This window comes from Pelophylax lessonae (assembly GCF_965119305.1).
Source record: "Pelophylax lessonae genome assembly, chromosome: 8".
NCBI classification, from domain to species: Eukaryota; Metazoa; Chordata; class Amphibia; order Anura; family Ranidae; genus Pelophylax; species Pelophylax lessonae.
In genome coordinates, this window is record NC_138775.1 from 278,782,299 (window position 1) to 278,795,617 (window position 13,319).

Consider the following 13,319-nt stretch of genomic DNA (forward strand, 5'->3'; position numbering starts at 1 on the left):
ATGTGATACCTATGTAATCATGTGTTTAAAAACCTTCAATTGCGTCAAAATAAGCAGAACAGTTATTGTGGGAAGATGCGGAATGTATAGATTTGTGTCTGTTCCTTACTGCAGTAGTTATTAATTTGGAACCACTAATCAATATGAGGATAGGAGTTGCCTATCTATAAAATGTTCAGAACAACAAAGCTTCAACATCGCTTTAATTTCAACTGGCCTGCAAACAACCTTCAAAGGGCATACATTTTTTTCCCTGGATGCATATGAGCGTCTCCCGATACTTCATACACTTGCGGGTTCTCTTTTGATATTTTTATTTTATAACAAGTCTTTTGTCAAGTTAACACTATGCTATTATATTGTGTAATGTACTAGCAATGTGTATTTGTGTTTGCGTCAAAATCGCTTGGGGTGGTCCAGGCGCCCACCCCAGTTGAATTTGGGGTTGTCTCATCACTGCTTTCCCCCTATTTGATTTTCCTAAGCCTTTGTCCGGCCCAAGTAGGCCCCGCCCAGGGGCAGTGATGCATTCGGATTCTGGAGAGGTCACCTCGCTACGATTTCCATGTATTCCTGTGTCGGCGGCCATTGGTGCTTTCTCCCTCCCACAAGGGAAGGGTGCTTCCAGGTGATCGCGACCGTGGTCATCTCTGGACTCGCCACTCCCTTTGCGCAGGCGCCATTGGTTCCTGACGCTCGGTGGGCGGGGATGACAAGTGATCGTCATCTGAACAGGGGCATGACGCGGCACGCCCTTTAGAGAGGACGCAAAGGCCCGCTATCGGCACCATTTCCTCTGATGCCCTGTAGTGGAGGGGTTGGATTTTCCTCTCCTCCCAAGGCAAGGATATTATACAGTGCCTTGCGAAAGTATTCGCCCCCCTTGAACTTTTCAACCTTTTGCCACATTTCAGGCTTCAAACATAAAGATATAAAACTGTAATTTTTTGTGAAGAATCAACAACAAGTGGGACACAATCATGAAGTGGAACAACATTTATTGGATATTTCAAACTTTAACAAATAAAAAATGGAAAAATTGGGCGTGCAAAATTATTCAGCCCCCATAAGTTAATACTTTGTAGCACCACCTTTTGCTGCGATTACAGCTGTAAGTCGCTTGAGGTATGTCTCTATCAGTTTTGCACATCGAGAGACTAACATTTTTGCCCATTCCTCCTTGCAAAACAGCTCGAGCTCAGTGAGGTTGGATGGAGAGTGTTTGTGAACAGCAGTTTTCAGTTCTTTCCACAGATTCTTGATTGGATTCAGGTCTGGACTTTGACTGGGCCATTCTAACACCTGGATATGTTTATTTGTAAACCATTCCATTGTAGATTTTGCTTTATGTTTTGGATCATTGTCTTGTTGGAAGACAAATCTCCGTCCCAGTCTCAGGTCTTTTGCAGACTCCATCAGGTTTTCTTCCAGAATGGTCCTGTATTTGGCTCCATCCATCTTCCCATCAATTTTAACCATCTTCCCTGTCCCTGCTGAAGAAAAGCAGACCCATACCATGATGCTGCCACCACCATGTTTGACAGTGGGGATGGTGTGTTCAGGGTGATGAGCTGTGTTGCTTTTACGCCAAACATAATGTTTAGCATTGTTGCCAAAAAGTTCGATTTTGGTTTCATCTGACCAGAGCACCTTCTTCCACATGTTTGGTGTCTCCCAGGTGGCTTGTGGCAAACTTTAAATGACACTTTTTATGGATATCTTTAAGAAATGGCTTTCTTCTTGCCACTCTTCCATAAAGGCCATATTTTTGCAGTAAACGACTGATTGTTGTCCTATGGACAGAGTCTCCCACCTCAGCTGTAGATCTCTGCAGTTCATCCAGAGTGATCATGGGCCTCTTGGCTGCATCTCTGATCAGTCTTCTCCTTGTATGAGCTGAAAGTTTAGAGGGACGGCCAGGTCTTCGTAGATTTGCAGTGGTCTGATACTCCTTCCATTTCAATATTATCGCTTGCACAGTGCTCCTTGGGATGTTTAAAGCTTGGGAAATCTTTTTGTATCCAAATCCGGCTTTAAACTTCTCCATAACAGTATCTCGGACCTGCCTGGTGTGTTCCTTGTTCTTCATGATGCTCTCTGCGCATTAAACGGACCTCTGAGACTATCACAGTGCAGGTGCATTTATACGGAGACTTGATTACACACAGGTGGATTCTATTTATCATCATTAGTCATTTAGATCAACATTGGATCATTCAGAGATTCTCACTGAACTTCTGGAGAGAGTTTGCTGCATTGAAATTAAAGGGGCTGAATAATTTTGCAAGCCCAATTTTTCAGTTTTTTATTTGTTAACAAAGTTTGAAATATCCAATAAATTTCGTTCCACTTCATGATTATGTCCCACTTGTTGTTGATTCTTCACAAAAAATTACAGTTTTATATCTTTATGTTTGAAGCCTGAAATGTGGCAAAAGGTTGCAAAGTTCAAGGGGGCCGAATACTTTCGCAAGGCACTGTACATGTGATTTTGCTTTGGGCTGCACGTGGGAGAAACTTTATTATACTAGGATTGTTCATCATGGATATGAATGTCCCTTCTCTGTTTTTGATATTTTGATCTATTAACACTGCAAGTATTGCCGGGAGACCAGTGATGGGTTACCCCCTCTTTTTCTTAATAGAGACTTTCACTTCCAACTCTCCCATCTTAATTTTTTGTATTTTCACTTAATTAGGGTACCGATTACGTTTTTTGTGGGAACAGTTCTGATTTTCCCTGCGGTCCTACAAAGACTAAGAAATCTGTTTGGGAAGCAGTGACTCTGACAGCAATTTCCTTTTATCACTGGGGTGAAGCGCATTGGGACACCCTCATGCGACTATAGGAAAACTGCACTCTTTTATGGTTAGTGAAACACTGTGTTATGTGTTTGGTTTATTTTGTGATATTGTGTATTATACACTATTTATTATATCTACAGAGGTGGGGATTTCATCCCTGAGGAAGAACAGAACTGAAAGTTCATCCAATGGTTTGAAACGCGTTGGTCACCCCCTCTTTATCAGGATACCCCCTCTCTATGAGGATCGTTTTTGGTCCTAGAAAACTTGGAACTATCCAATGAGGACTAGTGCTCCCATGGGTGATTTATTGAATATATTCTCTTATAAAATATTCTCTTATGTATGACTTTGTTGTTTTATATGTTATGAGAACACTTTGGTGGTCCTAGTTGTATTTGTAAAAACCCTTACAAATCAATAAACATTACCGTATATACTCGAGTATAAGCCGACCCGAGTATAAGCCGAGGCCCCTACTTTTACCACAAAAAGATGGGAAAAATGATTGACTCGAGTATAAGCCTAGGGTGAGAATGCAGGGTGGCTGGCATGGTACAGGAGAATGCAGTGTGGCTGGCATGGTACAGGAGAATGCAGGGTGGCTGGCATGGTACAGGAGAATGCAGGGTGGCTGGCATGGTACAGGAGAATGCAGGGTGGCTGGCATGGTACAGGAGAATGCAGTGTGGCTGGCATGTACAGGAGAATGCAGTGTGGCTGGCATGGTACAGGAGAATGCAGTGTGGCTGGCATGGTACAGGAGAATGCAGTGTGGCTGGCATGTACAGGAGAATTCAGGGTGGCAAGCATGGTACAAGAGGATGCGGGGTTGCGGGCATACTAGTGCGGCTGTGTTTCACTTACCTGTTCCAGAGGTGCCTTCATTTTAAAAATGGCGCCGCCTGGCGCCGACACGTCATTGCGCACGCGGCGCCGCCGCTCGGGAAAGCTGTTATACGTTCGGCTATTTCCGACCTGTCCCGAGCGGTGGCGGCGCATGAGCGGTGACATGTATACGCCGGGCGGCACCATTTTTAAATCTTACACACGTTGGAGCGGCCGGGAACTTTTTTTTTTTTTGTTGACTCGAGTATAAGCCGAGGGGTACGTTTTCAGCACAAAAAAATGTGCTGAAAAACTCGTCTTATACTCGAGTATATACGGTAATTGTTTTTATATATTTTCATATACTGGGTTTCTCGAATTGCCCTTAAAATCCTAACCTAAAATAAGAAATCAGTGAATGTTCCTTTTCCTGGATATAAGATCTCCTCTGGGATTTCTATACTGCCCACATTCTCAAGGTATTTTTTTTTTTTTTGCTCTATACTCTTTGATCCAGAGATATTAATATTCTTGGGTTGTTGGACTTGTGGACACACTCTTATTTTTGTTTTTGTATATTTGACTTTGCGATTTCTTTGCGATACATTGCTTTCTTTGCAAAAATGAAACCTGATTAGTTTCTACAAGCACCAGCTCCAACTCCACCAACTGTTCACAAGCCCCATTCTCAGTTTGCGGTGTACTGCCACCAAGTGCACTTCATCTGAACTATTACCCAAAATCTCTCATACGGAAAGGACTTTGATCAGGCCAACAGAGCTGAAATCACAGTTTATTTGCAGTGTACCATTTGTATGTGATTGTCAATATTTTTTTTCTTGATTCCCAGACAAAGACAATATTGCAGTCTGCATGGGTTGGGCCCCACATTGATTAGTATTTTGCAAGAACTGTAAGAAAAACAACACTTTTTTAGAAGAAATATGGCACTTGTAGTCAATCAAATCTTTGGTTATCAGTGCAATGATCCTGATATGACGAAGCATTAGAAATGTCCACTGGTTTCCTTTACTCTCAGGCTCAGGACAGAACACTTTGTATGCAGTTATACAACCACTCCTGTCTCTCGTTCAGTGCCATGACATGCTGAGACACCTGCAAAAAAGATAAGATGATGTTAATTCCCTGCTTCATGTTGGTATTATACAAATCATTTCTGAATATGCAGAATATCTGGCTAGGGGAAATATTTAACAACATGAGGTCATGATGATCTCATATATTTCTTTTCTAGTGTCTTAATAGTTTATTGGCATTCTCTTTGTGTCTGTGCCATGATAAAGAGAGCATGAGAGTCAGTGAGACTCTGGTCTCTGCTGCAAACTGCAGAGTGTATGATATGCCGCTACAATCAGGTTAGGGTACAAGCCATTGAAACACTGGTGACTGCACTTAGGGATCAATTTATAGTGCAGCAGTATGTATGGCCTTACCATGGCCATATCACAAGCCAACAAAAGTTTTCCAGCACACTTACCAGCTAGCCTGCCAACAAACCAAATTGGCCCTGTGTAACAATTCATGTTAAAAACAGAGGGTTTTGTTTCACACATTTGCAAATATATGTGGAAGCCTCAGTGCCCACGTCAAGGCTCCTCTGTTAACTGGGGTCCTAATTCTATAGAGTAAAATCTTGGATTGCAAGTAACTTGGTCTGTGAGTGTTTTGCCAGACAAGAAAATTTTTTTTAAAAAATCTTACCTTGATATATGAGCGAGGTCTTACTATACGAGTAACGTCGAGCAGCGCCATCTAATGGCACTTTTCCACTGCATGGAACCGAACGGTTCGGCACGCTTTTGTGCTTTTCCACTGCTGGTACCGCATGGTATAGTGTAGGAACGGTTCGGTACGGTGGCGCTTTTCCACTGCATGGAACCGAATGGTACGGCACGGTACGGCTCTGAAAAAACAGTACCTACTCGATTGTGGTTCCAACAGGTACCAAACTGGTACCATATCTCACAATCCTTTGCATGCAGTCACTACTAGCCACTGATTGGTCAGAGAATCCCACCCACTCCATTGTTATCCCACCCACTTAACTTTAGTACTACTTTAGTGGAAAAGCAAACCATACCGTACCGTACCGAACCGTTCCAACACCGTACCATGCAGTACCAGCAGTGGAAAAGCAAACCGGGCCAAGCAGGGCCGAGTAGAGCCGAGCCGGTACTTGCAGTGGAAAAGTGCCATATGTGTAGTATGATCACTGTCTTAATGCAAAAAAAGTGGAATGACACTCACAATGTTAAAAAAATATCCAGCGTTAAGGAGTCTGGTGCTCCTCCACTAAAAAGCTGCTGGTGTATACATGGGCAGAAGTCTGGGGTTGCTGGTGGCTCCCAGTGCTTCCTGGAGTGTATTCAGAGATACTCCCAGGCAGGTGGGGAAGGCGTAGCGCACGTTCGGAGTACCCAGAACTGACGTCAACAGTTGCCCAGTGTCTGAGTGTCTCTGAGTTCTCCAGGAAGCACTGGGAGCCACCAGCACCCCCAGACCTCTGGCCACGTATACAGCAGTGGCTGTATGAAGAAGAGCTTGCTTAACGCTGGATATTGTTTATACCATTGTAAGTGTCATTCCACTTTTTTTACATTAAATTGTGATCATACTACAGTACACTTAGATGGTGCTGTTCTTTTTGTCACCTGATTAGGACGGCAAAAGAAAACTGCTTGCCAGTTGTCTAGGTTTGGTATGTACATGGGTAACAAGGCTGGGATATCAGTCTGCCCAAGATAGGACCCGCTGTACCTCTCACTGTGGTGAGACTTCTGATTCCTCCCTGATAATTGATATACACAACTACCGTGGTGTTGTCAGACAGGAACCAGGTCGGATGGCTCTCCAACAAGTTAGTGGAAAACAAGAAGAAAGGACTTCCCCAACTCTGCGATCTGAGTCTGAATATAATTGGGTAATCTGGGTCATAAAGTCCCGCATTACTTTAGTAAAAACTTCAGCTGGGGGGACAGAGGTACACCCAATGAGCCAAGGAGGACTCCAAGCATGGAAGAGACTCAAACAGCACCATTATTAGCCATGATGCAATCAGCTTCTGGCTGGTTAGCAGAAAGTGAGCAAGGGCCACCCGGTACAACAGGACTGTCTTTCCCATGTCTAGAAATTTATATTTTGCAGCTTCAGCACAATAAGGCAACGTAAAGGCTTTGGGTAAAAGGGTAAAAAAAATGACTTATGAAATCTAGACAGCTGGTAGCAGGTGAGAGTCTGCGACCAGAGGGTTGGGTGGCTGGAGCTGACAAAGTCACTGCGGGCAGACAGCAAGAATGGATCAGAAGGTCAAAGTTCCACATGGGTCTTTGCAACAAGAGCAGCCATGGGGAGATGCTTTTTTGATACTTTATGACAGGAAAGAGAGCGTAGAGCACACTCCTGACATTCCACCCAAATATCTGTCCCGCATCATTGACCCCTTTCACGGCAAAGCCCAGTGACCAACTAAAAGAGGGAGCTTCTGGTGCTTGGCCTGACCAGCCTACTCACTAACAGACTCTTTAAAACGAGGAAGGCAAGCAGCTTTGGACCTGGAAAGTTCTCCTCAGCTAACTTAACCAGAACTGAGTCTTGGGGAACACAGTGCCCAAAGGTCGCCTCCAGGCTAGCCCTGCAACATCCAGTTCAGGAGAATCCCCAGATGTGGTGTAATCCAAAAAATAGGCTGAGGATGACCACTTGGGATAGCTGCAAAAAACCTCCAGCAGTGGTGTAGAGAAGATTCCTGATTCAATAAAAAATTGCTATAAATATTACATGTTAGTCATTAAAACAGGAGAGCTAAAGAAAAGACATTCATCATCCTAGGACACTAGCAAAAATGGAGGCATGCTGGTAGTAGGAGGGGTTATACCCTGGGCTGCCCTACAGTTTGTTTGCCAGTGCCTAATCTGACTGCAGGCACCAGTATAAATCAAGTTTATGACTTTCGGTGTGTTGCAATGGAAGAGAAAGTAACATATTTTTCTCTGCAGTTCGTTTTTGTCTTGGAAAATCCAAACACTGTATGAATTTTATACTGAAATTAATAAGTCACCGCTAATATGTGTCAGCAGAACCCAATTGAGGGGATTTTGTGTGGCTCCAAGCAGGCAGCACAGTAAAAATCTCTGCACAGTGGGCACAGCTACATAGCCAGAGTTAATGGGGGGGGGAGGGATTGGGGCCCACTAATTGTTACAGCACTTACCCTTCGAAAAAGCTATTTCTCATTCCAATATATGCACATACCCCAAATGACTGCAGATAAATTAGTATAAGGGATAACACGATGTCTTCTCTAAGTAAACCCCCATAATGAAGGCAGAAGAGAGAAGGCTTGTGCTGCCTGCCTACTCATTTTTCAGAACAATGTAAAAACTACAAATACAGTACAGCCGAATTAAACCCATCAATTTAATTCTTTCCAAAAACATGCTGTGAAAGATAACGGTCACAGTTGCTTGTGCTTTCAACTGATCACATGTGCAGCACCATGGCAAACTGCAGATCTAACAGAGGCTAAGATGGCAGCTTCCTTGGCTGTAAAGTATAGAAGGGTTTGCTTCCAAATTAAGCTGGCTTTGCACTAGTAGGATTTCATTCCATTTTTTCTTTTTTTTAAGAACATCTGTTTGATTTTTTAATCATTAGTGGGGTCAACGATGGCTGTTTTTGAGCATAACTATGAGAAAATTAGATGGAGGAGGATGGAAAATGTTTCACAAATTAACTAAATGATAAGTGTATGTGGTTATATCGGACATGCCGATTTGACATTGCTCGCAATGGCACCGTCTGAATCGGTTCAACGCAGACTTTGCGGCGCCGCGTGGATTCCCAAAAGTAGTTCCTGCACTACTTTTGACGACTTCGGGGGCAATTTTAATAGACATCTGTACATGAACCCGCACAAATGTCTCTCAAATCGCCCCTGAAGTTAGACTGAAATACCGGTTTCAACTGAACGCACACTATTTCAAACCCGCATTCAGTGTGAACCTAGGCTGAACACGAGATTGAAAAACAAAGAAATTTCCAAGCTCAACTTACCAACCAGCCTGCGACCAACCAAATTGACCTGCCCAACAGTATGCATTAAAAAACAGGGGTTTAGTTGTTACACACATTTGCAAATACATGTGTAAGCCACAGAGCCCCGGCAAGGCACCCCATTTTCTGTGGAACTCTAGGCAGTAACCACTTGTTTGTATTATGGATTATATTGGCCAGGCAACCCACTGACACCTTTGCTGCCAGCGTGCTATGGGCTGGGTGTTCAGTGTGCCCCTGTGTCTTTAAGAAGGGGTGGGCTCCCTTTAGGTTTATCTGCGCTACGCCTGTCTATCTATTTGCATGTGCTTCCGTTGTTGGAGACTCACAGAAATCAGAGTCAGGTCCACAGAAAATGGGGTGCCTTGCTGCGGCTCTGTGGCTTATGCATGTATTTGCAAATGTGTGCAACTAAACCCCTGTTGGACAGGTCAATTCAGTTGGTTGCAGGCTGGTTGGTAAGTTGAGCTTGGAAATTTCTTTGTTTTTTGGTATGCATTGCCTTTCCAATGCTCCTTGCTGCAGTGACTAGTTATAGGTGAGGGCAGTAACCAATTGTTTGAACAAGAGATTGGATTGATCTAGAGGTATGCTTGAATACACCTTTCAGTGTGTTTGATCGTAAAGAAGCATTATTGGAAGATGACATTTACCACAGTTGATTTTGCTGGCACTTCCACAGCAAACACACTGAGTCCTCGGCTGCTGACACAGTTCTTGCTCTGGTCATTGTTCACCTGCATCATGATCTTCTTATCCGCCTGCAAGCAGGACAGGGGAGAGATGGGTGTTAGTACAGAGCAGAGTGAGACCGGCTCTACAGGAAAAACATGTCACTAAGGCTCCATTCACACTTGTAGGATTTCAAAATGGTGCGACTTTGGAATGCAAGTTTGATGCAAGTTTGACCAATGATAATGGACAACTGTTGCACAATGGTTGCATGTATAACATTCAGGTGCAACTTTTGAGTGTTTACATTGCAGTCTATGGCACTCAGGTCACATGCAAATCAGGCTAAAGTAGTGCAGGAACATTTTTAAAGTAGCTGCGACTTGAAGTTGCACATATTTGAACGGTTGTCATTGAAAAGCATGTAGAGTGATTTGTCATGCGACTTTACAGTCCAAAGTCAGATGACAAGCCACACAAGTGTGAATAGAGCCTAAGGGGAGATTTACTTAACCTGGAGCACTCAGAATCTGGTGTAGCTGTGCATGGTATCCAATCAGCTTCTAACTTCAGTTTAGTCAATTAGGCTTTGACAATAAAACCTGGAAGCTGATTAGTTTCCATGCAGAGCTGCACCAGATTTTGCATTCTCCAGTTTTAGTAAATCTCCCTCTAAGGGTCCTTTCACACGGAACGGAGTCCGTTCTGCTCAGCAGGGGATCGATCCGCCAATTCCCGCTGAGCAGGCGGATGACAGCTCCATCTCCGCTCTGCCAGGGCTCGGTCTAAAGTGTGACCTTTGCGATCCTGGAAGTTCACCCACTGGTGTCAGTAGTTTTTATTTTTTGGTATTTTAATTGTATTATTTTTTATAATTTTATCTTATTTTTTTTACAGTGTCACTGACTATGACTCTGTCCATTCAGAAAAGGAAGGAGCTGGTAAATTACATATTTACCGACCCCTTCCTGTTTCTCTATTGTGACACATCCCCTGCAACAGCCGGCAGGAGGGGGCACAGTGGAGTGGGGGGGGGGGGGGGGGGACAGGGGAGCACACAGGGGCCCAGAGACAGCAGAACACAAGTGAACTGGATAGGAGGGGCGGCGGGGGCAGCATACAGAGGAACTAATCTCCTCCATTTTCCTCCAGCAGCTACAGGAGGAAAAAGGAGGACAGTGATTTCTCTACATGCTGCCCCCGCCGCCCCTCCTATCCAGGTGTACAGGGGAGCCGCACAGCCCCCCTGGAGCATGGGGCCCGGTTGCAATTGCAACTCCTGTAGTTATGCCCCTGTGTAGAAGTAAAGGTTAGAAGTAGTTGTTTACCATTATTAAATATAAAGATTATCTAATCTATCTCACTGTGTACAAACCTTATTCTCAATAACAGAAGTAATTCTGGCATCATTCTTGTATGTGTAGATGACAACGCTTTCATAACCTTCCATGGGCTTTCCCTCTCCTTTCAGAATTGCAGACTTACAAAGCACCTTCTGCAGTTGCCGACTGTTGGATTGCAGGCTTACAGCGCTTAGTCTGGGCTTGCACTTTTCTGCATAAACATCAATAATAAATGGACATGCCTGCAAAACGAAATAAAACAAGATTTTATTCAAGATACAAAGTCTGCCAGCTGAATGCTCCATTTCCAACTTTTATAGGTGGGCTTTTTCTTAGAGATACTGTATCTTGCCCATTCAGGTGTATGTACAAAAAAGCTCCCCCAACTACCTGTGTTGCAGCTGGCACCAGAATCCCCAGTGTCAGCAGGTGATTTCACTCATCGTGTGGCAGAGCATGGGCCTGGCGACTGGTTACAGGACCGGAGCCTAGTTGCATGCACAGAGAACACATATTCCCATACCTGGAAGCACCGGGTATTTTTACCAGCTGAGGCAGCAGTAGAAACAACAGAGCAGGGCTTGCCAGTAGGGTATCAGTGGATCATTTGGGGGGGGGGGGGGGGTGCCCTTTACATAGACACTGACATTTTGCACTGCATAGGCAAGGTGACAGAGTCTCCCCTTAGAGTTTATCTAAAGCCAACACTACTTTAAATAAAAAAGGACTTTTTTTTTTTGTCCTCTCTGCCCCATTGGGAGACTTCCCCTAGGCCAGTTCACACTAATGCGGAATTTGCGACATCTGTGCGGTTTCATCACCGCATCAAACATGCACCTAGTTCATGCGAGCCGCTGCGGGTGTGTATGTTATGTCTACGACACCCCAAAATTGGTTCGGAAAACGTAGTGTGACTTTCAGAATCAGATTCTGGCGCAGCAAAAAAAAAAGTGCCCTGCGTGATTTTGGTGCGGATGCAGTGCAATTTGAGCCATACAAAATGAAGAGCCTAAATCACACTGCTGCAGAAGCGCATGTGATTTGAACAGAATTGTGGTGCGATTCCTGTCTAAAAATTGCATGTGGTTCCTGCACCGCATCAGTGTGATCCGGACCTGAAAGCGGAACTTTAGTCAGAAAATTAAGTTCTGCTAGATCACTTCAGGCCGGCTCCTTTAGCAGGTATAGCTATGTAAAACATTACAAATAAGTGCCTATACTGTTTAACCACTTGCCGACCGGTCACGTTGACCGTACTGCGGCAAAGTGGTTCGTTATCGTCCAGCGCCGTAGTACTATGTCGCTGGACTCCTCCCCCTGTAGGCGGCGCTCCCGCTGTATTCATTCACAGCGGGAGTCGGGCCAGGGGAGGAGCGGCGGCGATCGCCGCTGCTCTTCCCCGATCGTCGGGGAAACTAGTTTGGAGATCCGCCCGCTTGTGTAAACAGAGCGGGCGGATCTCCTAAGTGACAGGAAGTGACAGATTGCAGGGTTCAGCATAGCTGAACATGCGATCTGTCCCTGACTCACTCAGTCACCTCCCTCCACACACGTCAGTAAGCACCAGGCATACATTAACCCCTCCCTCTCCAATAAAATTAACCCCTTCCCTGCCAGTGTCATTTTTACAGTAACAGTGCATATTTATAGCACTGATTACTGCAGTAATGTCACTGGTACCCCCAAAAGTGTCAAAAATGTCAGTCAAGGGTCCAATCTGTCCGCCGCAATGTCGCAGTCCCGCAAAAAAAAAAAAAAAAAAATCGCAGATCGCCGCCATTACTCGTTAAAAAAAAAAACACCAAAAATCTTTCCCTTAGTTAGTAAACGCAATAACTTTTGCGCAAACCAATCAAAATACGCTTATTGTGATTTTTTTTTTTTTTTTTTTACCAAACAGAGGTAGCAGAAAACAAATTGGCCAAAAATTAAAAAAAAATTTAGATTTTTACATTTTTTTGGGGGGGAATTTCATATAAAAAAATGTGAAAAATATTGTTATTTTTTCGAAATTTACGCTCTTTTTTTGTTTATAGCACAAAAAGTAAAAATTGCACAGGTGATCAAATACCACCAAAAGAAAGTTCTGTTTGTGGGAAAAAAAGGACGTAAATTTCGTTTGGGTACTGCGTCGCACGACTGCGCAATTGTCAGTTAAAGTCGCACAGTGCCGAATCGCAAAAAGTGGCCTGGACGTAAGACAGCAAAATCCTCCGGTGGTAAAGTGGTTAAAATCCAGTAATACACGGTCTCACCCTGCCCTGTACATACTCAGTTACTCTCTGCTTTTTGGCACTGTGCCGAATTTATAGAAGCTGATCTGCTGACAGCCTAAATATTTACTGCTGTTCAGGGGCTCTGGTCTTCAGCAAAATTGTAGTCTCCAGCAAGAAGAAACAGGAGCAATGCTGCAGGCAATTTACAGCACACACTAATTTTGTTAGCACAATTATTAACGTGGAATGTATGTTTCTTGCTAAAGAACATTATTTTTATCAAATTATGGTCGAAGGTATGGTGTCCGGTAGACTCCAAGGGTCCCTTCAACAAGGGTCCCCATTGGAAGATTGTCCCTCTATTGATGTTCTTAGCGACAGC

General features: G+C 44.0%; 1 protein-coding gene across 1 annotated transcript in view; it reads right to left on the reverse strand.

Annotated features, from left to right (window-relative positions):
* Nucleotides 1-4,255: 4,255 nt before the first annotated feature.
* Nucleotides 4,256-13,319, reverse strand: part of EFCAB7 (EF-hand calcium binding domain 7) — a 103,720-nt gene continuing 94,656 nt past the window's right edge. Inside the window, exons 12-14 of the mRNA XM_082265941.1 lie at nt 10,754-10,963; nt 9,360-9,467; nt 4,256-4,749 (exon numbers count right to left, since the gene is read on the reverse strand). Of these exons, the coding sequence (XP_082122067.1) occupies nt 4,675-4,749; nt 9,360-9,467; nt 10,754-10,963 (393 nt within the window). The 3' untranslated portion in view covers nt 4,256-4,674. The remainder of the gene's footprint in view (nt 4,750-9,359; nt 9,468-10,753; nt 10,964-13,319) is intronic.